Source organism: Pan paniscus, chromosome 22 (assembly GCF_029289425.2).
Source record: "Pan paniscus chromosome 22, NHGRI_mPanPan1-v2.0_pri, whole genome shotgun sequence".
In the NCBI taxonomy this organism is placed as follows: Eukaryota; Metazoa; Chordata; class Mammalia; order Primates; family Hominidae; genus Pan; species Pan paniscus.
In genome coordinates, this window is record NC_073271.2 from 14795256 (window position 1) to 14822546 (window position 27291).

Sequence of the window (27291 nt, forward strand, 5' to 3'; positions counted from 1 at the left end):
TTTAGAACTTGTCATCCCTTTGGAACTGTTAGCATTTATCTTATTTCGTCAGGAAAATTACATGGTTTTTTAATGTTTTCCTTTTTGCGTGGGTCTCCAGGAATCTCAGACATAAGTGTTAGTAATTACACTGACCTTTCATGTTTTGTAGATTTGCCTCTTTATTTCTTTGGATCTTATTTTTCTGTAGTATTCTATAAACTTACTGCATATGTTCTTTGTTATATAGACCTCAGTTCCTTTTTGGAAAAGAGATAATGGAAGAAAATCATGGGGGAAAAAAGAAAGAATAGAAGCACATGAGGAAAGAAGAAAGAAAATGAGGAAAGGAGAAAGAGGAAGGAAAAATTAAAGGGAGGGAGGAAAAAGGGGATATTATTTCACTGGATTTTATCGATTTTATTCAAAAATTGTTCTTCATCTCATAGAATATATAGCGTTAATTACAAGTTGAGCAGTTGGAAGCACTTTTTAGAATAAAAGCAGAATGAATAAGGAAGGTTTTGTTATAAGCTTCATAGGGCTAAGGTTTTCTGTCCTTACCTATTTCTGTTTTAGAATATAGAAACCTCCACTTTTCCAAATAACAGGATCTAAGGAAATGATAAAGGACATTGTCTTGGGTGAAAACATACTCTCTTGTTTTTATATAACAAAATAAATACCTATACATTACAGAGAATTTTTGGCAGATGATTTGTAATTGTGCCAAAACATAAAAGATGTTCTCCCTCTTTTGTGTGTGTAATTATATTCTGAGTAATTTCCTGACAACAAAGAATCTCTTTGGTGACAAAATACATATTAAAAAGTGTAAGCCAAAATAGGAGTGAAAGACAAAGAAGATTCTCCCTGAATGGTGGTGGTGCAAAGAAATGACATTTCACAAAAGTCTTGATTTCCAATAAAATATTTTCAAATGCTTAGTAGGAGAAAGGAGGAATAATGTTTTTCCAAGTAAGAAGTAAACCAGTCTGTGGGTGGTGAAAACCTTGCTATGGATATTTTTCACTCTGTTGATGATATCCTTCTCAGATTTCTGATGCAGGTTCTAAAAAATTCTCCACTTGATTTCATCTATGCCAGGGTTTGTGGGGGTCTAGGGTGGTTCTAACAAAGTCAAAGTACGCTAGGACAAACTAAGAAATGTCCTGGATTAAGTCAGATGATTCTCAACAGGGTGTTTAAACCTGGTACGGTAGAAAAAAGTTGTTTGATATGTGTGTGTGTGTGTATCTTTATTTTGTTTTTATTACCAGGTGAAATCAAAGTGTCAAAGTTTGGGGATGCTTTGTATAACTTCTATGTTGTTTTCTACTGAAATGAGTATATGAAGGATCGTGCGTGTCTTGACTACTCTGTCAGAATGACCTTGGCCTTTTAAAGAACTAAGACCTCTGGGTCTCACTCCAGCCAGGGTCCTTCACCTCTTTGGAATCCATGGAAGTTCATGATAACATGTAGGAGGTTTGTAGTTGGCAAAGAAATAATTACATCTTTATTTTTACTAACTTTAATCTCTTCTTCTGATACAAATGTAGGTGATTAACCACAAAATTATTAGCAACATCTATAATATGGTCACCAAAATGAACTGCAGATATATTCATATCATATTGCAGTTGCTAGATACATATAAAATATCATTTATGTTCACCTTTGATACTACAGTGGCCATTAGAGCCACCAGTGTATCTTATTAAATATGCTAATAAAGAAATATATATTTCCATGGATTTAAACATGTTTGATAATTATTTTTAATGTAATAAATTTCCTTTGTAGTTCTGTGTGTTTTAGTTTATATACTTAAAAATACTCTTTTTTGTGTGTAATTATATTCTTATTAATTTCCTGGCAACAAAGTCTCACTTGGGTGACAAAATACATATTAAAAAGTGTAAGCCGAACTAGGAGCGACAGACAAAGAAGATTCTCCAAATTAAGTTTCCCCAGACTGACAAAAGTACCTATGACACATAAACAAAGCTTGAGAGCACTTACCCTAGGTGGTGGTTCTCAACTCTAGAATGCATCTGAATTACCTGAAGGACTTATTAAATCACAGATTGCTGGGCCTTACTCTAGACTTTTGGGTTCAATAGGCCAGAAGTAGGATTCCAGGATTTGAATTTCCATACTTTTTTTTTTTTTTTTTTTTTTTTTTTTTTTTTTTTTTATTGAGATGGAGTCTCCCTCTGTCGCTCAGGCTGGAGTGCAGTGGCGCAGTCTCGGTTCACTGCAAGCTCCGCCTCCTGGGTTCACACCATTCTCCTGCCTCAGCCTCCCGAGTAGCTGGGACTACAGGCGCCCGCCACTGCGCCCGGCTAATTTTTTGTATTTTTAGTAGAAACGGGGTTTCACCGTGTTAGCCAGGATGGTCTCCGTCTCCTGACCTCGTGATCCACCCGCCTTGGCCTCCCAAAGTGCTGGGATTACAGGTGTGAGCCACCACGCCCGGCCCCTTGAATTTCTATAAATTTATCCCAGGTGATTCCATGCTGGGATGGAATTTGGTCCTAAAACCACACATTGAGATCCACTGACCTAGACCATTCTGAATCTAAGAGTCTGAGGCTGAGACTAGGTGATTCTTATGTATAACCAGGCTGTACCTTCAAGAGCTGGTGTAGCTGTTGTATTACAAGTCAGTGGTACACCTGTTGTCACTCCCTTGCCCAGAGCAGACATAATTATCTTATCACTGTGCTTTCCCCCACCCTGCTAGATATTAAACCTATTAAGTATTAATGTTAAAAAGTATCAAATTATGGTAGTTTGCTATTAATGATTTGCTCTTTAATTATTTTTAATTAATGCATTTCTAATTTTAAAATGGAGAAAACATCAGAGTTATAATTTGTGCTTCAAGTAAATGATGGACTTTGTAGTTAAGTCAATTAAACCAAATTAAAATAAGATTTCTTCCACCACCTTGCCCAAAGCTTTTCTCACCCACCCCACCACAGTAACATAGCTAAGAATAAAAGTACCTTCTGTGCTGAAGTTGCAAATCAAAAAATTTTAAAAATGTAAAATATTATTTATTTCTGTGTAAAGTTAGCAAATTAAGTAAAAATCATCTAAAGCCAAAGGTTACATTTTTTTTTTTTTACTGTTCCCATATCTGTGTTGTTGTTTTGTGTCCTGAGTTGTAATAAGTCAAGGTTTTCCCCACATACTTGAAAATTTTGGGACATTGGCAGAAAATATGAACAAGGGCAGAAGCACTATATGTCTACCACCTCCTTAAACTAGGATGAAACATAGGTTCTATTTCCAGTGTTCCGGAACTCAGTGCTAAGTTGTATAAACAAATTCACTGTGGTGGTTACATCAGAATTTAAATGATTATGCTCTATGTTTTTGAAAGGCTTATTGAAGAACATTTTAATCTCTTCCCCCAGTATTTTCAAAACACCGCTGCAATGGAAGAACCTTGGGGTAATTCCGTTTTTTATTAGCATTTGAGAATGTAAGGCTCAATTTGATGTTCCTGATATTTAGAAGTATCTTGGACAGGACTAATATGGGATTTAAAAATTAACACCAATTCCTCATAGGCCACCTTATTAGAACACAAATAACTTAACTCCACTTTTGAGATATTAGTATTTCCTAAATTCTCTAAAGTTTTACAGAAATGATGTTTTTTTCTAGATTTTGATGATTTAGCAGGGTAAATCTGCTATATCATTTATATATTGGGTTAGTAACAGGGAAATGCTATTTGCTAGGAAATACCATTAAAAAAACACTACCCTAAGTTTTTTTAACCTTTATTGTTGCATCAGTATAAAATGTTTTCTTTCATGCTTTGATCAAAGACATGAAAATGTTATTCAAGGTACTTTTTACTTATGCATGTAATGAATGGTAGGAAATGAAAATGTTTAATATAAAAAAAGGAAAGGCTAATGAAATAGGCCTCATAGGATTTACTAGAATCTGAGGGGAATTGCATTTTGTACCCTATCTGCATAAATAATCTTGAGAGACTACAGTGGCTTTTTAATAAATTGACTATCAAATTACTTTCTACTGCAGCAAACACACATCATTTTAAACTCACTAAGTTTTCTTTCAGTCACCATGCACCAGTCTAGACAAATTCTCATTAAGGATATAACTTTCTTTCAATTACTAGAGCACTATGGAGACTATTTAATAAGCACAGGCTCAAAGATTAAAGTCTTTGCAGAGATTACCTGACTCATTTCTGAAGAAAGCAAGCACCTGACCTTCATCAAAAATATTGTATCTAAGGCAGTGGGATGTACTACTTGTGTTACATACACTAAAAAATCTGGTTATTTGTCTCTGTATCTGGTTAGAAGGACTATGATTCATGGGAAATGGGATCAGTGAACTAGAGAGTAGAATCTGGCTGGGGAAACCACGTAAGTAAATAGAACAGAGCTGTGTGTTATCCACTCAGCTCAGGCCATTTTCTAGAAAGCCTTCCTTGACATGCCTTTATTGACTTAAGTTCTGCTACAGCACATTGCATTTATCACATTATATTGTAATGATCTATTTATGTGTCTATCATCACCACACAAGCATGTAAAGCCATGTCTTATTTATTCATGGAACAGATACAATATCATCACCTGTGCTTAGATTTCTGACCCAGGAATAATAATAATATATTTACATGATATACTGTTAAAATGTAATAAAGATGGATGTTTCCTTCCAATGCATTGGAAGGAACGTAAATGTAGGGATCCACATTTTGCTATCACCCAACTAACAGGTTTCATTCAAATTAATTGAAAAAAACTTCTGTCAAAGTAAAGTGTTGATCATTTTGACCTTTGTGAATAACTCATCTTAACCCAATACATCCTCCAGGAAACAATGTAGTTAAAATTCACAAACCACAATGGAAAGAACTCCTCTTTTTATAATCACATGGTGATCTGCGAAAGGTGATGAATTGAGACACAAATCTGGGCAGGGAAAGCCCAGTCATCCGGGGCACTCGGGTGCATCAATTGTGGAAGCAAGGTCAAGTCCCCAATCTCCTTAGCTTAATCTTTAGAAACTAAGTTCCTGAGTCTATACAGCAGCTCCTGAGCAATTGAATCTAATGGCTTCCTAGGACCTCACCTCTTTGAATTCACTATTGAACTAAAATTAGTGTTTAAAGTAGGAATTTGGAATGAATGCCACTTACCCAGTTCTTTACTTGAAATGAAAATAAACAACTGTCACTTTCTGGGTTTTGTTGACTCTTTATCACAAAAATTGTTTCTCCTACAACTTGCCCTCTTCCAAGACTTTATGTCTGAAAGCTCCCCATGTTTAAAGAGTTTTTGTTGAAGTTTATAATGTAGAATAAAAAGAGTTACATACAGACACACACACACACACACACACACACATTTAAAGTACAGGAAGACTCTGACTAATATGCATAAACCAAATCGATTTTTTAACATATACTATTTATAGAAAATATGCTCAATAAAAGTAGGAATAGAAAGAAATTACAAAAGAATGTGATTTGACCCCATTTTATAAAAAGTTTAAAAGTACATTTATGAACAAAGATCTAGAAAACTATACACTGAGACTTTTTTTTTAAAAGTTCTGGGACACATGTGCAGAACGCGCAGTTTTGTTACATAGGTATACATGTGCCATGGTAGCTTGCTGCACCCATCAACCCATCATCTACATTAGATATTTCTCCTAATGCTATCCCTCCCCTAGTCCCCCACCCATTGACAGGCCCTGGTGTGTGATGTTCCCCTCCCTGTGTCCATGTGTTCTCATTGTTCAACTCCCACTTATGAGTGAGAATATGCAGTGTTTGGTTTTCTGTTCCTGTGTTAGTTTGCTGAGAATGATGGTTTTCCAGCTTCATCCATGTGCCTGCAAAGGACATGAACTTATCCTTTTTTATTGCTGCGTAGTATTCCATGGTGTATATGTGCTACATTTTCTTTATCCAGTCTATCATTGATGGACATTTGGGTTGGTTTCAAGTCTTTGCTGTTGTGAACAGTGCTGCAATAAACATACATGTGCATGTGTCTTTATAGTAGAATGATTTATAATCCTTTGGGTATATACCCAGTAATGGGATTGCTGGGTCAAATGGTATTTCTGGTTCTAGATCCTTGAGGAATTGCCACACTGTCTTCCACAATGTTGGGAAAACTGGCTAGCCATATGCAGAAAACTGAAACTGGACCCCTTCCTTACACCTTATACAAAAATTAACTCAAGATGGATTAAAGACTTAAACGTAAGACCTAAAACCACAAAAACCCTAGGAGAAAACCTAGGCGATATCATTCAGGACATAGGCATGGGCAAAGACTTCATGACTAAAACACCAAAAGCAATGGCAACAAAAGCCAAAATTGACAAATGGGATGTAATTAAACTAAAGATCTTCTGCACAGCAAAGGAAACTATCATTAGAGTGAACAGGCAACCTACAGAATGGGAGAAAATTTTTGCAATCTAGCCATCTGACAAAGGGCTAATATCCAGTATCTACAAAGAAGTTGTAACAAATTTACAAGAAAAAAACAAACAAATTTAGAAGAAAAAAACAACCCCATCAAAAAGTGGGTGAAGGATGCGAACAGACAATTCTCAAAAGAAGACATTTATGCAGCCAACAAATATATGAAAAAAAGTTCATCATCACTGGTCATTGGAGAAATGCAAATCAAAATCACAATGAGATACCATCTCACACCAGTTAGAATGGTGATCATCAAAAAGTCAGGAAACAACAGATGCTGGAGAGGATGTGGAGAAATAGGAACGCTTTTACACTGTTGGTGGGAGCGTAAATTAGTTCAACTAAACTGATTATTTATATAATGAATAATGAAATTCATTTCCTCTCTTTGCTCTTGATAGGAATTTCATTCCTGATGAGGCTGACATCACTTGGATGAGGCTTGGAGCTGGGAAGTTTCCATTCTAAATGCACAGCATTTGAGAATATAACAGGAACAGGAAGCTCTCAGTTCAACTGTAAGAAGCTAAGTTAGGTATAGAAGGAACGTACCTCAACACAATAAAGATTATATATGACAGAGCCATAGTTAACAATATATTAACAGGAAAAAGTTGAAATCTTTTCTTCTAAGAACTGGAACAAGACAAAGATACCTACTCTCACCACTCTTATTCAGTATAACACTGAAAGTCCTAGACAAAGCAATTAGAATAAAGAGAGAAATAAAGGGCATCCAAATTGGAAAGAAGGAAGTCAAATTGTCTCTGTTCATAGATGACATTATCTTATCTATAGAAAAACCTAAATACTCCACCAATAAAAGGACTTGATCATTGAATTTAGTAAAGTTTCAGGAAACAAAATAAACAAAACAAAATCATTACAGTTTCTGTACATCAACAACCAACTAGCTGAAAAAGAAATCAAGAAAGTAATCCCATCTACAACAATCACAAAAAAAACAAACACCTAGAAATAAATTTAACCAAGGAGGTGAAAGACCTCTTCAAGGAAAACTGTAAAACACTGATGAAAGAAATTGAAAAGGACACAAACAAATGAAAAAACATCCTATACTCACGGATTGGAAGACTTAATATTGTTAAAATAACAATACTACCCAATCCCTATTTAATGATAGGGATTTAATGCAATCCCTATCAAAACACCAAAGACATTCTTCACAGGAATAGAAAAAAAATCCTAAAATTTGTATGCAACCACAAAACACACCAAATAGCCAAAGCAATCCTGAGCAAAAAGAACAAAACTGGAGGCTTCACACTACCAGATTTCAAAATATTCTACAAAATTACAGTAACCAAGATAACTGGCATAAAAATGGACAACAGACCAATGGAACAGAATAGAGAACAAGATAGAGAACCCTGAAATAAATCTATGTTTACAGCCCACTGATTCTTTTTTTTTTTTTTTAACAAAGGCACCAAGAACATTCACTGGGGGGAAAGAACAATCTCTTCAGTAAATGATGCTGGGAAAACTGGATAACTATATGAAGTGTGAAACTAGACCCTTATCTCTCACCATATAGAAAAATCATATCAGAATGGATTAAAGAGTTAAATCTAAGACCTAAAATGTTGAAACCACTAGAATAAAACACTGGGGGAAACACTCCAGGACATCGGTCTGGACAAAGATGGCTTGAGTAAGCCCATAAAAGCACAGGCAACCAAAGCCAAAATGGACAAATGGGATCACATCATGCTAAAAAGCTTCTACACAACAAAGGGAATAACCAACGAAGTGAAGAGCAAATCCACAGAGTGGGAGAAAATATCTGCAAACTATCCATTTGACAAGCACATATTAACCAGAATATATAAAGAGCTCAAACAAATCGACAAGAAATAAAAACAGGTATTCCGACTTTAAAAATGGGCAAATTATCTGAATAGACATTTCTCAAAAAAAGACATACAAATAGCCAACAGAATATGAAAAAATGCTCAACATCACTAATTACTAGAGAAATGCAAATCAAAACCACAATGAGATATCTCTCACCCCTGTTATAATAGCTTTTATCAAAAGAGAGGCAGTAAGGGATGCTGGTGAAGACATGGAGGAAGAAGAACACCCATAGACTGTTGGGGAAAATATAAATTAGTACAGCCACTATTCAGAACATTATGGAAGTTTCTTAAAAAACTAAAAATAGAACTACCGTATAATCCAGCACTTCCACTGCTGGGCATATATTCAAAAGAAAGGAAATCAGTATATCAAAGAGGATATCTGCCCTCCCATGTTTATTGCAGCACTATTCACAATAGCCAACATTTGGAATCAACCTAAGAGAAAAGCATATGTTTTATAATTAGAAAACTTTGGGCACATGTTTTTATAGATAGGTATATCTATATTTACATATACATAGAGTGTATATATAATGTATTGCTTAAGTATTTGGCACTGATTTTTAAAGACAAGGATTAGTCTAGAGTTTAGCATTACAATAATGTACAAAATAGACATGGTTCTTCCCTTTATAGACCTCATAGTTTAATATGACAAACAAACTTTAAATGATATAGTGTTATAAGTTATAAAGATAACCACATGTGAGCCAACATGGTTAGTAATCACTAAATCTTCAAAATCATTAAGGATCAGAATGGTGGGTTAGAGTTGCCAGGTTGTAAAATGCAAAATAAGTATGTTATTACTGCTCATTACTTTCATTTTCTACCTAATTACTTAATTACTTTTAAGACTTGATGGGAAGGTAAAAAACAAATATGGTGAAATTACATATTTGATGCAAGCTATTAGTGCATTAGACTGGGAGGTATAATACGTTTTTGATGAGTTATTAATTGGAATTTTTACTTGCATCATCCTTGCTGAGAATATCTTTCTTTATCCTTCTATAATGTAAAATTTATAGAAATACTGTAGCGGGAGAGGGTATGCAAAATTTTTAATTTTAAAGATATTTTACAAATTTTGCATAACCTCTCCCACTACAATAGTACTTCTATAAATTTTCCAAAAAAACTATTGTAAATGTGTTGCAAAGATATAGCAAAAGCATATTGTCTGTAGTACCCTTGTGATTATTTATGTATATTATGATATAGGATAAAATGAAATATTTCATTAAAAAATCATCAAAAAATATAAAATCATGAGAAATGCTCACACATAAGTATTTTGTATAACAGTATATTGTATTTTATATAATATTTACATGTACTTATATTTATACAGTATTCATACAAAGGTTATTAACAGTGGTTATTATTTGAAAATGGGGTTAATCAAGATTTTTATTTTCTCCCTTTTGCTAATGTGTATTTTCTAAATTCATAACTTTATAAATTTTAAAGCTCTTATTAAACCTAATTTGATAGTAATAAAAAGGTTTGCGAATCTCTTAAAAAGGAACTCAGTAGAATTACTTACCCTAGTCCCAGCAGTTGACAAACATCATTTGAAATCTGGATGGTCCAGTTCTCAGCACAAGCTGTATGCCATATGCTCTGGATTCTGAACCACACTAAACCATTGTTGTTCATTGTGCCATTGAAAAAACGCACTAAAGACATGGAGAGTATAATGGTAGTTACCAGAGACTGAAGGGTGCGGAGTATGGGAAGACATCATTCAAAGAGTACAGCGCTTCATTTAGACAGGAGGAATAAGTTCGTGAGATCTCTTGCACAGCACTGTGACTATAGTTAATAATAATGTATTGTATATTTCAAAATTTTGCAAAATTTCAAATTTTCTCATCATGAAATATGGTAAGTATTTAAAGGTGATGGATAGGTTGATTAGCATAATTCAATCATTCCTCAATCTCTCTCTCTCTCTCTATATATATACACACTTTTTAAATATATATATACACATCCTCTATATATACATTCTCTCTCCATACTTTCTATTAATATATATTACGTATAATAACATCACATTGTAACCCATAAATATATAGAATTAAATTTTTCAAATATACAGCAAATTTTTTGGAAAAATTAACAAAAAAAGAGACATTAAAGAGATTAGATTACACATGTGGTCATTTTGACCTAAATTGATAGGAGTAAATTATGGCCTCTAAACTAAATGTGCAATGTTCTTAATATTTCGAGTTTAGAGATTGATTGTAGTTTTTCTTAAGAGCATGATGGAAGGTCTAATTTGAAAAATATAAATTTAGTAGACAATTTTGCTCTTTTATGTAACCATAAAAATGGAAAATGCAGAGATATGCAAGTTTATTACAAATCTATACAGCAAATAAACAGAAAATAAAGTTATCTGTGAAGAGTATATATAAGAGTATATATAAACTTAGTTTCTGAAAGAAGGAAACTCAAGTTTAGGGATTACTTTAGGAATTCCCTCCCCACCAAAAAAAAAACTTTCTTTGTACTTGCTTTTATACCATTTGATTTCTATCATCTTACTCATCATTTTACAACCATTTTGAACAGAATTTTAAGGCCATTAGTGGCCAGGTAGGGGCTGGACCAAGCTAAGCGTGTTCATCAAGGGAGGAAAACATCAGTAATTGTAGTCTTACCTACAAACACTATGTTGTAATTCTATAAAATAATGCTACATTGTTTACCTTTTTTTCCTATTATGACAAGAGCTAAGAGCAGTGACTACAGAATTATACAAACTTAGGTTCAAAAACAGCTATGGCCCTTACTGGGTGTGCAACCTTTGGCAGCCACTTATCATTTCCAAGCCATAGTTTCCTCATGGGTAAACTATAGCCAATTTTTTTTTTTCTTTTTTGAGATGGAGTTTCGCTCTTGTGACAAAGGCTGGAGTGCAATGGCACGATCTGGGCTCACTGCAACCTCTGCCTCCCAGGTTCAAGCGATTCTCCTGCCTCAGCCTCCGGAGTAGCTGGGATTACAGGCACCCACCACCACACCTGGCAAATTTCGTATTTTTAGTAGAGACAGGGTTTCACCATGTTGGTCAGGCTGGTCATGAACTCCTGACCTCAGATGATCTGCCCACCTCGGCCTCCCAAAGTGCTGGGATTACAGGCGTGAGCCACTGCGCCTGACCAACTATACCTAATACTTGTTGTGGATTTTTTTTAACTTAGTTACAGTGCATGGTACATAGTATGTAAGTGTTAAATATTTCCTTAGAAATAAAAAGACATAATAAAAGTATCCATTACTCATAATGTTATTGAGGTGTGGAAGGGGAGCTGGACTGAAAACTCAGCAGGGCAGGGGGAGAAAGTGAACTATAAGTAAGCACACAGGTGCCTCTGAATGTGGGCAACAAACAGAAAACAGTAGCCAATATGAGTGGTGCTAGCCTGCTTGGCCTGGAATGTTGTCTCTGTGGTATTCTCGGCTTCCTATATGGGTATTTGTTGCTCTAGAATTACAGTTAATAAGTGTGACCAAATTGAAACAAACAATAAACTGAGGCCTGCGTATTAACTTTTCTTCTATCCAGATGGGGACAGAGGTGCTAAAATCATCTCAGAGATGATATGTTCTTGTTCCAAAGCATCAAAACAGGTCCTAATAAACACACTTATAATCTTTCTTTGACACTGTAGAATCCAAATGCAGAGGCTAAAGTCATAAAAGTATTTTCCTAAAAATAAGACATACCACAATCTGCTTCATCTGAGCCATCCTCGCAGTGCGGATGACCGTCACAGAGATTCACCAGTGGAACACACTCTCCATTTTTACATTGAAAATGGTCTTCCTTGCATGGGTCTATGGGGAAAGAATGTTTATTGTATAGGATAAAGAAAACACAAATGGATGATTCCAGAGTACAAATCCCATTTGCTCCCGTTTAAACATGAGTCCTTTGCCACAGCTCAAGGTAGAGCCAGCTTTGATACTGAGTAAATGATGAGTTAATGGGTGCAGCACACCAACATGGCACATGTATACACATGTAACAAAACTGCATGTTGTACACATGTACCCCAGAACTTAAAGTATAATAAAATATATATATATAAAATAATAAACATGAGTCCTTTGCCACAGCTCAAGGTGGAGCTAGCTTTGATACTGAGTAAACGACGAGTTAATGGGTGCAGCACACCAACATGGCACATGTATACACATGTAACAAACCTGCACGTTGTGCACATGTACCCTAGAACTTAAAGTATAATAAAATATATATGTATAAAATAATAAACATGAGTCCTTTGCCACAGCTCAAGGTGGAGCCAGCTTTGATACTGAGCAACACCATCTACTTGTTTGCTCAGAAAGCCTCAGAAATAGTTTCCAAGCTGATGTGTATGTAGCTTTAGAAGAGTGTGGATGAAACCTCAGACATCTCTTTTGCAGCAAAACTCAGGGAATTTCTAAGAGGTGGCTGAGAGGTTGTCAACTCACCTCTTCCTCGTAATTTTGTTAGTATCTCTTCAATAAACAAACTCCTCCACCCCAAACGAACATACAAGCAACAACCATTGAGCTGTTACTCAAGCACAGAGAGGTCCCCTGGCCTCACCATCCAAATGACACTTCCAAACCTTTGTAAGAAAGAAATGTGGAAGTTGTCTGTTGGTGAGATCAAAGTTGGATTGGGTCGGAAACAGAAGGCTCAATTAAAGCTTGGTCAGGCAGGAAAGGGTAGTTACAAAGAAATGGAAACTTTGCCGTATCGGTAATGTGAAAAGAAGTTGAGGATAGAGCTCCAAACAAGTACAGCAGTGTTGGAGGCATGGGCATGTGCTTGGCACATGGAGACACAAAAGGAAAATGAAAAACCTGGGCAAAGAAGAAATTGGGTAGCTCTGGAGGCCGTTGGTGGTTGTTTCCAGAGTTTGGGTTGTGCAAAAAGAGGCCTAGTGGAAACATTCCTTATTTAGAAGTAGCTGCTGCTGTTTCCTGAGATTGTTCGGTCTTTAAAAGTTTTGTTCTGGGAGAGCCCTCATATCACTGGGAGAGAGGGGTTTGCTTCCCTCTTCCAGTGCTTTCTGATTATGGCTTAGGAGGTACAGTTATGTGCTGGAAGGAGAGTAGGAACTCCATGAGGGCCACTTGGAATTTGGTTCCCTAACAATGGTGATGGCTGTCAGGTGTGGAGAGGCTCAATGTCTTATCCCCTACATGGCACGTGAACAATCATATGGGAAAGAAAAAGCACTTGATAAAAATAAGAAACAGGGAAGCTTCTATTTTGAAAACTATTAGTGACTATTAGTCAATATAATAACATTACTATTACATTGCTTTCGAGGAGACTCAGTTCAGGTTAATATGATTTCAGAAACAAATTATAAAAATATCCATGGAGACTTTCTGAATTTATGATGACCAAACATAAAGCCACTTGAAAGAAATTATTCCTGTTGTTTTAGAATCTAAGTTGTAGACTCACATCTGAGAGTACTGAAAAATACCGTTACACTTCTAAAGAGAGGGACTCAGTATAGCCATACTACACTTATAGAAAAAAATACCAAAAGTAGTCCAGCAACTATCAATATCCATCATCTATTTTCAGCTTTTTAATAAAAGGGCATTAGAGTATTTTTCTAAAAAATATATTGAATAGAGTATTTGAGGGGGGGTGTTTTTATGGGGGTAAGGGGAGGGTGGTGCTATCCAGCAAACCAAGTGTGGGATGCCCTAAGAGAATCAATTCTTAATTGAGTTGCCTGAAAGAAGCAAGGTCAGCATCTCACTCCCTGGCCAAAAGTTGACTACACTGCATAACCACAAGGACCAGGCTTTCATGGGACTAGTGTAAGGGCTTTCAGATTTTTTAAAACTCTGACATTAGTATGAAACAGATTTTAAGTAATAACTCTAGGATACACATCAATGTGTGTGTTTGTGTGTGTGTGTGTAACTAAATTAAAATTTGCTTTTACTCTGTTCTATTATTTCCTATCCCATCCCATCCCATCCCATCCCATCCCATCCTATCCCATTCTATCCTGTCCCATCCTATTCCATCCCATCCCATTCCATCCCATCCCATCCCATCCCATCCCATCCCATCCCATCCCATCCCATCCCATCCCATCCTATCCCATCCCATTCTATTCCACAACAAGGCATAACATTTGTTGGGTAGTGAAACCAAATAAATTCATTTCACTACCCTGGTTTTTGATAAATACCAGGATAAACTGAAGTATACTGAAAATATTAATGAGACAGCAACATTATTTTCCTGAAGTTTGTGGGCAGATAGCTGTGTAAATAAAGATTGGTATCAATTCCTATGAAATGAAATCAGAAGTTAGGAAGTTGGCAAGGTGGACACTGGAAAGATGATCAGATGACAACTGCCTGGCAGGGAAGCCCGGCTCTAGCACAGAAAGTGGAGGAATGGAACCTGGGGATTAGGGATTCGGAGCTGAACCAGTTTATAAGAGATTATTGTACTATAAGAGGTGTATTGTCTATAGTGCAATATTCCAGGGCTGGTGGAACAATGCTCTGAAGAGCTCACAAGTCTGTTTCACAACAGAGCTGGCATTTGGCCAGAAGCTGGTGTTTGCCAAATGAAAACTACAATGGTAAAAATAAATAAATAAATAAAAATAAAAACTTCCTATCTTCCAACATTGGAACGATGGGAAGATGGGGAAAAAAGGGAAGTGGAAACTAAAATAAAGACAATATTTCCACCCTCCTCTGCCTTAAGTTATTAGGCCAAGGTCTGTGCCTGAGTTGAGGGATAAAAGAAGCTTTGAATTAGATGATATAAAAGTGTTGATATTATACTTGACTGTTAATTTTAACACTTAAAAGTGAGTGTAAGTTACCCAGATAAAATGATTTAACACCGGAAGTAACTGAAAAAATGTAGAGATCTGCCTGAAATATTCAGAGCCAAAAAAGGAGATTTGAATTAAAATAGAGACAAATGAACCTTTTGTTTTGCTTATATGGTCATTGAGGTCAGTCATTCTGTAAACTGAATATACAATATGCCAGCTGTAATACCCATAAAGCCATGTTTTCTCATCTTTGTATGTCCAGGTCTTGGTGAAATGTCTTGCACAAAGCAGGGAATAAGTAGATATTTTTAAAACATAAAGTAAATTAATGTATGTTAAAAGATTGATATGCCTCAAAATAAGTATGAAGCTTAGTAATAGAGTCAATGTAATATAAAGCAATTTTTAAAACTATGATTTCAAATAAAGTTTAAAATTTAAGATAATTGGCTGATGGTAATTCTAGTGATTTGAAAAAAATAAACAATTTTATGAATTATGAAGATATAATTTACTTAGTTAAATTTCAATAGTGGTTAAGACATAGGACCTAAAGTAATATGACCTTGGTTGATGGTGCAATTTAGCCATTTCTTTTAATATTTCTTTGACCTTGGGCAAAGAAATTAGCCTGAGGCTCAGTTTCTTTGTCAATAGGAGTAAATACTACTTTTGTCTTAGGTGTGTCAGGAGAACAAATTTTAAAAGATAATGAAGTGTATTTATCATACCAATACATATACAGAGAATACGCAGTAGATAATATTTTTAACAGTAAAAACAGTAACAGTAAAAAAAAATCTTCTTCACCGATTTTTTTTTTTTTTTTTTTTGAGACAGAGTTTTGCTCTTGTTGCCCAGGCTGGAGTACAATGGCGCCATCTCGGCTCACTGAAACCTCCGCCTCCCGAGTTCAAGTGATTCTCCTGCCTCAGCCTCCCAAGTAGCTGGGATTACAGGCATGTGCCACCACGCTGGGCTAATTTTGTATTTTTAGGTGAGACGGGGTTTTCTCCATGTTGGTCAGGCTGGTCTCGAACTCCCGACCTCAGGTGATCTGGCCGCCTCGGCCTCCCAAAGTGCTGGGATTACAGGCATGAGCCACTGCGCCCGGCCTTTCACTGATATTTTTTAAGTTAACATTTTTACTCCATGTGCTAGTTGTGCTGTTTCTCCCTACGAATAATGAAATAAACGAGAAAACATACCTAATCCTTTCCTCTTAGTATCTTACAACAATAATTGGAGCTATTTGTATACTCTACTCTAAGCTTTGAAGAATTCTGTATTTTTTCATCTGAAATCTAAGTTACCTTATTAAGAAAATATTTTTAGAAAGCCATGGCTGGTTGTTTCTACAAACGTTTATACCATGAGAAAATTTGGTTACATATCTCAAAATATAATGCTATTACGGAGGTTCTTGAAAATGTAATTATCAATTTGTTTCACAAACATATTTTTAAACCAGATTAGTGAGATGACAAATGGGCAGAGATAATTACAGATTCTAAAGACAGCATTAATACTTTGACCATATATTTTATCTTTCTGGTATTAATTTTCCTTTAGAAAATTGGAAGTCTTAAATGTAGGCAGAAGTGTTTGTATTCATATATTCTGTCTAAAATATATATTTTAATATACTTTATTTAAAAAGTTGACAGCATGAATTACATGTCCATGATCAATTATATTGATATACTTACAGAATGTTAGTCACCACCCTTTATTTTTAAATTATCTTATTACTTTTTTCATAGCTTACTGAAATCACTATGTAAAAAATGAGTTCTCAATGACAATAATTTAATCATATATACATTTGCTGATAATTTTACCCTTTTACTAATGTAGATAGGCAACATTTAATTTGAAAATCACATACAAGTTGAATGGAAACAGACAAATATCTGAATTAAAATTTAAATGATAACATAAAAATGTTTTAAAAATGTAATTCATTTTTGTGCTCTAGCTGAAGCTGTTAGGGTTATATTCTATGAATCCAGAAAAATAATAACTTGTTTCTATAAGCTGAATGAACTGGATGAAAAAATGCTGAATGGGGAAAACTGATCTATTGTTACTGAACTGAACAGAAATTTTAAAATCTGAGAAGTATAAATAAGCTCTTTCAAAATTTTCCTTACATGCATAAACTGGATTCTGATTTTTTGCAACATACAATAGTTCAGCTTCATTAAGCAGTCTTTAATCCAACAGTTTAACTCTCTCTGGACTCTTGAAATCTTATTTCTGATAGTTTTATGCCCATGGTGAGAGAGAGAAAAAGAAATATTGCTAAGAATTGAATTTCCCCATCTCCTTTTTATGAAGTCTCCAGTAGCGTTGCCTCATTTAGTCAACATATGCTTGGTTTAAAATGGAACGAAATTGATCTCTAAGCACATGCCACACAATCTGGGGAGGGCTCAAACCCCCTAAATGTAATCAGCTGCCACTTCCACAGTTGCCTGATAAACACTGTGGAATTCCATCGTTAAGACTCTGAGTATCAGAAAAGAGGAATAAGGGGACATTTATAGGAGACAGATCTTAATAAATCTATATTACATATACTTTATTACAGTAGAAATGGAAATGTTAGGAACATAGTACAAAGAAAATAAGATACAAAAATACACTATACAATTGTGTTAAATTTCAACTGAATGCTTGGAAGGTGGCCCTAAAATAGCTCCAGAAGACAAGTGAAGTAAAAACGATTTTTTTCCTTCTTTTTTTTTTTTTTTTGAGACGGAGTCTCACTCTGTCGCCCAGGCTGGAGTGCAGTGGCGCGATCTCGGCTCACTGCAAGCTCCGCCTCCCGGGTTCACGCCATTCTCCTGCCTCAGCCTCCCGAGTAGCTGGAACTACAGGCGCCCGCTACCACGCCCGGCTAATTTTTTGTATTATTAGTAGAGACAGGGTTTCACCTTGTTAGCCAGGATGGTCTCGATCTCCTGACCTCGTGATCTGCCCGCCTCGGCCTCCCAAAGTGCTGGGATTACGGGCATGAGCCACGTGCCCGGCCGCAAAAATGATTTTTGTTGCCCATTTATACTTTTTTCTAAAAGAACCACCAAAGTAAAGTGCCAGGATGTGTGTCCAATCTCGCTTTCCCTTACCAGCTTGATTAGCCTCCACAGCCAAGTCCCTGTTTCTGTAATTGCTTTTCAGTCTTTGGGTATAAAAAATCTCGACGGAAGCAGACGGTGCTGATGAAAACTCAATCATTCCGTTACTCACTTCCCAGCAGCATCTGTCCTATGTCTAGGAGGAATGTGAAACCACACTCCCCATGTATTTATCATGCAGTGATGGGCATTGAAGACTCCGTTCTAGCTTCAATCAGGGGAATTTTCCCTTAAAAATAACTTCATACACTACATACTAATTTAACAGTATAAATGAAATCTAGCTATAGGCAAAAGAAATCTAAAGAATCTATACACCATAAAATTGGTGTCTTTTGCGTTGAGAGAAATACATTGTGCTCTGTTTTTGAGTTTGATCTTGAATCAAAGTTGCTTATAATGTTTTTCAAAATCTTTGACATTGTGTTAGTTTCATTATAAGAATCTGAGACAGGAAATAAATGCTGATGAGGATGCAGAGAAAGGGGAACATTTATACACCTTTGGTAGAAATGTAAAATAGTACAGCCATTTTGAAAACCAATATGAGGCTCCTCAAAGAACTAAGAAATATAAAAACTAAAAATATAACTACCATATAATTCAGGAGCCCCACTGCTGGATATTTATCCAAAAGAAAGAAAAGCAGTATATCAAAGAGATATCTGCTCATCTATGTTTACTGCAGCACTATTCTTAATAGCCAAGTTATGCAGTCAACGTAAGAGTCCATCAACAGATGAAAAGAGAGAGAGAAAATGGTATCTTTGCATAATGGAATATTATGCAGTCATAATAAATAATGAAATCCTGTCATTTGCAACAACATGGAGGAAACTGGAGGACATTATGTTAAGTGAAATTGCCAGGCACAGAAAGACAAATGTTGCATGTTCTCATTCATATGTGGGAGCTAAATTAATTGATTTCATGAAGATAGTAAATAGAATGGTGGTCACCAGAGGCTGAGAAGGGTAGTGGGGAGGGAGGATAAAGAAGGGTTTCAATGGGTACCAAAATAGAGTTACATAGAAGGAATAAGATCTAGTGTTTGGTAACACAATAAAATGACTATAGTTAACAATAATTTATGGTACATTTCAAAATAACTAGAGAAGACAATTTGGAATGTTCCTAACACTTAGAAATAATAAATGTTTGAAGTGAAGAATATTTCAGTTTCCCAGATTCAATGATTGTAAATTGTATGCTTGTATTAAAATATTACATATACTCCATAAACATGTGTAATTATTATGAGTCCATAAAACACAATTTAAACAAACAAACTGTAACTATAACTTTTGATGGAAGAGATTTGTCTCTGTCTTCCTTTTGACAATCCATTTTCCTCTTTTCAAGTCTTTTCTCCTTTCTCATTTTCAATTTAAAATAGGGGTTTAAAGACCTACTTTTTCTTAAAAATTTTGTTTCAAGATACTTTCACTTTTGCAGATGGTGGAATGCCATGTGCTGTTAGTTTGTTCTCATGCTGCTAATAAAGACATACCTGAGACTAGGTAATTTCTATGAAAAAGGAGAATTAATGGACTTGCTGTTCCACAGGGCTGGGAGAGCTTCATAATCATGGCAGACAAAAGAGGAGAAAGGCGCATCTTACATGGCAGCAGGCAAGAGAGAGCACGTGCAGGGAAACTCCTTTTTATAAAACCATCAGATCTCATGAGACTTACTCATTATCATGAGAACAGCACAGGAAAAACCCACCCCCATGACTCAATTACCTCCCACCGGGTCCCTCCCATAACACATGGGGACCATTACAATTCAAGGTGAGATCTGAGTGGAGACACAGCCAAACGAAATCACCTATAATTATTTCAATTGTTTGGATACCTCAATAAATCTAATCCCTTATCTGTTAGAGCACAGTATTTTTTTAAAAAATCTCAATTACTTCAGGTTTTACTATTTATCTCAATTTCTTTAAAAGTATAATACTTCTTTCAAAAATCCTTTCCTTGACAGAATTCTTGAAAAAAATTTAGGATGGCCTCCAGTAGAATAGTATTAGGCATTAGGTATTTACTTGCTCTATTTTATGATATTTCGCAGAAGAGAGTACATAATTTTACTGCATTTAAACAAGCAGTTATTGAACCTTGTATATTTTTTAGTTGTGGGATTTTCTCCTTAAAACATGAGAAATATTACTTCATTGTTTTAATGTTCATAATTGAGTGAAATATAAAGCTGATCTTATTTTCAACACTTGCAAAAATATTACTTTTTCTGCTAAGAATTTTCAGAAAAATTTCCCTCTTGAAATTTAAAACTTCACACAGAAAATGTTATAACACTGATCCCTGCTTATTAATATTTTTTATTGAACACACTAAGACTTCATGATTTTTCAGGTAATTTTATTCAGATCCAGAAAGTGTATGATTTTTCTTTCACTGTATCTTTCACTATTAGTTTTGATCTGCTTTTATGTTTTCAATTTCAGGAATGTTTATTGTTTTCAAATTTGGTTTGGTGTTTTTACCTGCATGCCCATTACAGACTCTCATATGTTTCCATCTCTCTTTACTTATCATTTTTTCATTCTTCATCATGCTTTCCTGCAGCAATTTTTGCGGAAATGTGTGTGTTCTGCACAAGAGGTTTTGAATAGTTGTGCGGTAGACCAGAAAACTAGGTGGTTCACACTGCTAACAAAGGCCTCTAGTCAAATCAGAAAGATTTGATTATGGCAGAGTTTCACAGAAAATTGCTCTGGCCAAAGACGGCCATCTTCTTCCAAATTTCTTGAGAGGAGACTTTATTGTAACGTCACTTGTGGGAGCCGGTACTGTGCAAAGACTATTCTATCAGGAGCCAAATATTATATAATAATTCAAAAAAATTAGGGTCATAATTTTACATATAAAAGTATTGGTGGTAACATTTTGTGTTTTTCTGTCATCTAAAGTTTGCTATTAACTAATTTGCTTTCTATATAACAGTAAGAAAGATTTAGCTTTTCTCCAACATTACATAACCAAAGTCTGTTGTATCTTAAATGTGCTCAATATTAACTACCAAAATGTCCTCATCTATGTCCATCACCCTTCTATACTTTAAAAGTGTAACTCAAATGTTGAATTAAATTAAAATAATAGGTACACCACAAAGAGAAGGAAACTGAAATAGCAGATAAAATAATTGGCAAACAAACATGGTTATAGTATAATCATCAGCAACAAAATAATCAAGAAACAAAATCAGTGATTCAATTCAAGATGACATTTTCAAAATTATCTTGATTAACATTTTCCAAAGCAATGATCAAATTTTCTTCTAAGTTAAATTCTCGCCACACACACACACACACACACATGCTTATGTAAATACATATCTATTGATATTTGCATCTCAATGTATTTTCTTCTTTACCTAACAAAATCATGTCATTTTCTATATTTCTTCTTTTTAGTGTACTCTAAGATAAATTATAATTTTGTGTACATCTCAAAGTATTTACTCATTAATTATTTTTTATTGATCCATGTCACTGTTGCTTGTAAGTAAACAGATTGGCTTCTAAAATCAGTCACAAAATCCAGATTAATCGATTGAGCTACCACTTACTTCTACCTAAGTAGCATGCATAATATCAGTTGTGCTTCATTTTCAGGGCCAGATGGTAGACCTCTTTATCTGCCATAAAGATTAAAGCAGGCAGCTTTCTGGGATGGTGTCAAAAGCCCTGGTCAGTTGTGAGTGGAGGAACAAAGATAAACATAACCTAATGGTAACTGGATTTTGTATTAGATAATAGGCCAGATGAAGATGAACTATCCAACTCTACCTCTTTTCTAGATATTCAAGTGAAATACATCAATTCCATAAATATTTCTCTTCCTATGGAAGAGAAAGAGAGAAGTAGGAAGTAGCATATATTCTGTTTTTCTGACATATTTGCACCTGGAAAGAACCACTGAGTTGCCGGGCAGTTCTATGAGACAATTCATAGTCCACGTGAAGTATCAAGTTACAAAAAAATTCTCTGCAGATTGTTGAATGCAAATATATGCAAATATTAAATATATGAATATATATACATATTCACATATATCCATATATATATACACACACACACACACATACATATATCCATGATGAACATGCCGCTATTTTGTTTGCTCCTGTTGATTATTTTATGGATATACTAAAACACCTAGTGTCGGAGGGTTGGGCACGCCAGCAAATAGCATTAAATTCCTACACTGTGGTGCTTTACTCTGGTTGTCTCCAATAAGTTAATGATGTTAATTATTTAATTGAATGTTGTTGGCATGCCAACAGCTCTCTTGCCTGTTTCCTTCTTCGCTCTCTGAAAATGTACTTGACATGGGAAACATGACAGTCTTCTTTCCTTAGAGGGTCAGGTACTTTTAACATTTAACATGGCCCTCTTCAATGAACAAAATTCAACACTCCTTACACATCAGAGAAATCCAAGTAGGTCTGCTTAAAAACTTTTGTGGCTGCCTACTTTGAACGAACTCAGGTAATGGTACTACAGGTGTAAAGGAGGAAAAATCATCTTCATTAAGATGAGGAAGAATAAGTGTCACAGAAGGAAAGCATTAAAATCATGATTTTGGTCTTGAAATTCAGTATACCTTGCTGTTTTGCTCCAAAAGTTATGATGCAATGTGTGATTTATGGGTTCTTACCTGGAATCCCCAAGTGATAGCCAGTAGTAAAGTTTGCTTTAAACCCTCCTCTTGCCAACACATCGTTAGTGATGAGAAGCACAGTCATTCTGTTGGTGGTAGAGAACACATCCTTTACTGGGCCAGGCCCTGTGTACACAGCTGTTCCAAAGGAAAACGAGATAATCAGTGAGATGATCCTTTGGATCTAGAAGGAAATGTACCCCACATCTCAGTTCCATCTGCCAGACGTAGGGCTATATGCTACATGGCTCACTCATAGAGCAGCCACAAGTAAATGAACACACACATTCTTTTACATTTTGAACACTTTTCAACAAAGCAAACTTCTCTTTAAATTTTGATATTTCTTGAGGTTTGTGCAACTCTATAATGTAATGATGAATTACTTATAATATATGTGACTTAGTACCACTGCTATTCAAAGTTCATGTTATCCCAGACAAATGACTGACTACTTATAAAGACCTTTATAAAACAATGGAGTTTATGGTCACCTTTACTAAATTTTTGACCAAACATATTCAGTATTTTTTTGTATGTGGAATCATAAACCTAATCTGAAGGATGGATTATTTAGAGATTGAGAATATTAACTACATGGTGGCTTTTAAACCTTTTCCCCTTAATCCCTCAGCTTTGGGGATTTCATAAACAATAAAACATTCTTTACTATATTTCAGCTAATTAAAAAATACATTTATTAAAAAAAGTTTTATATATTGGAAGCCCTGAAAGTGATTCAGTTACAAAAGACCTTCCTGCCTACAAATTTTAAAACAATAAATCAGAGATCTTTCTGGAATTCTTATTTATTTTTCAATGATTTGTTTAACTATTAACAGATGAAACGATACGTTTTAATTTTTTAGATGATGAGAACTCTGAAGTTTTTATTTGAAGAATAATTTGATATAAAATAGAAAAACTATTTAAAACTTTTTTATATGTGTATAAAAAACCAAATTTCAGATTCCTCAGTTCTTGCCACCCTTCTAGTCCCAAAAAAATTTTCTTTATTTGTTCTATGTGTGGCTCCCAAAATCCTCTCCCAGGAAGCTCACACTCTAGAACTTTGTGAGATTTTGCTGTAGAATTCCACATAAGGGTTGACTGATGAAAAGGTTGGGGAACCCTCCCCACCACACTGTCCCTTGATGTGCCCTAGAAAATTTTCTCTGGAGTATTCATTGATTAGGTGCAGCATTCATGTGATTGTATCCTGACTGCATATCTATTAGATCAGATTTTACAATACTTGATGAATACAAGTCCAAAGCACAGTTAGATAAAACACTTTTTTGTGTGTGGGAGGGCGATAAAACACTTTTTAGTTGTATCATTTCATTCATCAAAATTGATCATTTGAGCATCTTTATTTAATGTGTGACTTATCAAGAGACACCTTTTTCTTAAAAATGACCAGCCTGGCCAACATGGTGAAACCCTGTCTCTACTAAAAATACAAAAAATTAGCCGGGCGAGGTGGTGGGCGCCTGTAATCCAATCTACTCTGGAGGCTGAGGCAGGAGGATCGTTTAAACCAAGGAGACAGAGGTTTCAGTGAGCTGAGATCGCACCACTGCACTCCAGCCTGGGTGACAGAGTGAGGCTCCATCTCAACAACAACAGCAACAACAAAAAATAGTGGTAGTTAGATAACATGTTAGCTATTATGTTTGACTGATAGCTTTTTAGTGTGTCAGCATGTATTCTATGATCTATAGAATACACAAAATTTCCTCTATAATAGTACACTCTATAATAGCACAAAAATTTCCTCTACGAGAGTACACTCTCCCTAGCCTTATTTTAAAATAATCAATAAATAAAAAAGAAAAATAAACTGGTCAATTTTTGAAGCATTCTCAGGTACCTACACAGAAGCAGCTAGTACTAGAGACACAGCCAAAGTAATAATAAAATGTAAAGTAAAACTCATTAAAAATTTTGTATAACACAATTTGAATAGTTTGAAGTAAAATAAAAACTGATTTAAGAGCTATCTTTGGACATCCGATGTACACATAAAGAGAACTACATAATGGGTGTCCTTAGCTTCTAGTCTCCAATGGGTAGTGCTTGTGGTAGTCAATTAATACCAGCTGGTAGGAACTGATGACTCAAAAATATTGTCCAAAATAGTTAAACTCATGGAGATAGAGAGTAGAATGATGGTTACAAGTGGCTGGAAAGGGTACTGGAGGGGTGGTGGAGTGAGGATGATCAATGGATACAAAAATATAGTTAGAATGAATAAGATCTAGTATTTGAAAGCACAATAGGGTGACCACAGCCAATAATAAGTTACTGCATATTTAAAAATAACTAAAAGAATATAATTGGGTTGTAACACAAAGACAGGAAAAATGCTTGAGGTGATGGATACAGTATTCACACTGATGTGATTATTATGCATTGTAGGCCTGTATCAAAATATCTCATGTATCCCATAAATACACACACCTACTATGTACCCATGAAAATTAAGAACAAATTTAAAAAGTAAAAATAATTAGTCCTGCTTTGTGAAGAACGTTCAAGAAAAATATTACGTTGTCACTATTTTAAATATACCCTATATTGTAAGTTCCACATAAACTCATGTCACTTTACTATTGTATTTTCATTTTGCAAGTTGTAAGAGTGATTACATTAATTAAGAAACGCTCTTTCCATCAGCACAACATCTTGAGCTTTACAACCTTTACAATATTCAGATTGCAGACTTACCTAAGAGCAAGGAATCAGCTTCTTCACCATCTCTTATTTCAACTACATCGTTAATATTTTCTAAGTCAAATTCTTGAAAATGAAGTTGTATATTCTTTCCTTTTTGTGCATTTAAAATCCAAACACCTAAAAAGTAAGAAGTAACATTTAATTTGGAACACACTTGGTGATTTCTCTTAAAAGCTTCACTCTCTTGAGAATTTCAAATAACTTAAAAAAAAATCAATTTTTTTTCCACTTCATGAAAATCAGTGTTTCAAGGTGTTTCTTTTTTCTTTTCATTATTTTTTTTTTGGTGAGAAAATATATTGGTTTAGTCAATAATATTTATAGTAACATTTCAATTAAATTTGAAATTAGTATAATTGATATTTTTATGAAATGGAATACTTTAATCAAAGTTTACAAATATTATTTTACCTCTACAATATAACATTTATGAATATCAAAGGATACTAAAATTATAGTTTCATTTATTTAATTTTCCATGATCAAATTTAGAAGAAAATTAGGTAATTAAAATCCACTTTATAGGACAAGTAAGCTTTAATATTTATTTTAAAATTTTTGCATTTATTTACATTTAGTTCATTAAAAAAAACAAAATAAAACAAGACTACCAGCATCAATAAACACTTCTTGTTTTTATTGATTTCGTAAATAATTCAACCTTCAGATTTTTTTCTAGGCTATTCTTCTCTCATTCTGTATTAGTTTTCTCATTCACTCTTAAGAAATATAATTATATTTATATAGTAAAATTTCTGTCTTTATTTTCTGCTCTTTTCTCAGATGCAGGCAAATTTATTGACTTATTTACTGTATATGGCTGTACATATTTCAAATCCAACATGTTCTAAAGAAAAAGCAGAATTATCTCTTTTGCAAACTCATTTATCTTATTCTTCCTATCTCAGTGGCACTACTAATCATCCACTCATAGTTCTCTATACTTGAAACCTCAGCACCTTCCTTGACTTCCTTTCTCCTACCACATCCAATCAATCACCTAAGCCTGTTATTACTACCTCCAACATCCTTTGAACCCCATTTACTTCTCAACGTCCCTTGCCACCACAACAAGAGTTCAAATCACTATAGTTTCTCATCTCCTAATTGGTGATGCTGATGATTCTCATCCCTTACCATCTATCTCTGATCTAAAATGCAAGCTCGTTTTTATCGCCATTTTCCTGTAAACCATTCAAAGACTCCCTAGTGCTCTCAGAATAAATTCAAACTTCATAACATGGTGTAAAATTCTTTCACACTTCTAATTTTACCCATTACCATTATTTAATTTTTCTTGGAGATTCAAGAAACAGTTGTCTCCTACTTTGGTATGTCAAGGACTCTCCACAGAGTCCTGCCTTTACCCTTATTATAACAGTATTTTGGACATTTTGTGCCTGACAACATATCTGAGTCACCATCTATACTGTGCTACATTTGTGTCTTCTTTACTTACTTCAGATTAAGGAAATAAAGTATTGAATACACATTTGTCAAATAAACAAA

The 27291-nt window shown here is 34.8% G+C and overlaps 1 protein-coding gene across 2 annotated transcripts in view; it reads right to left on the bottom strand.

Annotated features, from left to right (window-relative positions):
- Window positions 1–27291, bottom strand: part of TMPRSS15 (transmembrane serine protease 15) — a 136410-nt gene that overhangs the window by 33961 nt on the left and 75158 nt on the right. For both annotated transcript variants that reach the window (XM_063601254.1, XM_034947976.4), the window contains 4 exons: window positions 25774–25899; window positions 23041–23181; window positions 12118–12228; window positions 9923–10055 (listed from right to left, as the gene is read on the bottom strand). In XM_063601254.1, coding sequence (XP_063457324.1) covers window positions 9923–10055; window positions 12118–12228; window positions 23041–23181; window positions 25774–25899 — 511 coding nt within the window. The remainder of the gene's footprint in view (window positions 1–9922; window positions 10056–12117; window positions 12229–23040; window positions 23182–25773; window positions 25900–27291) is intronic.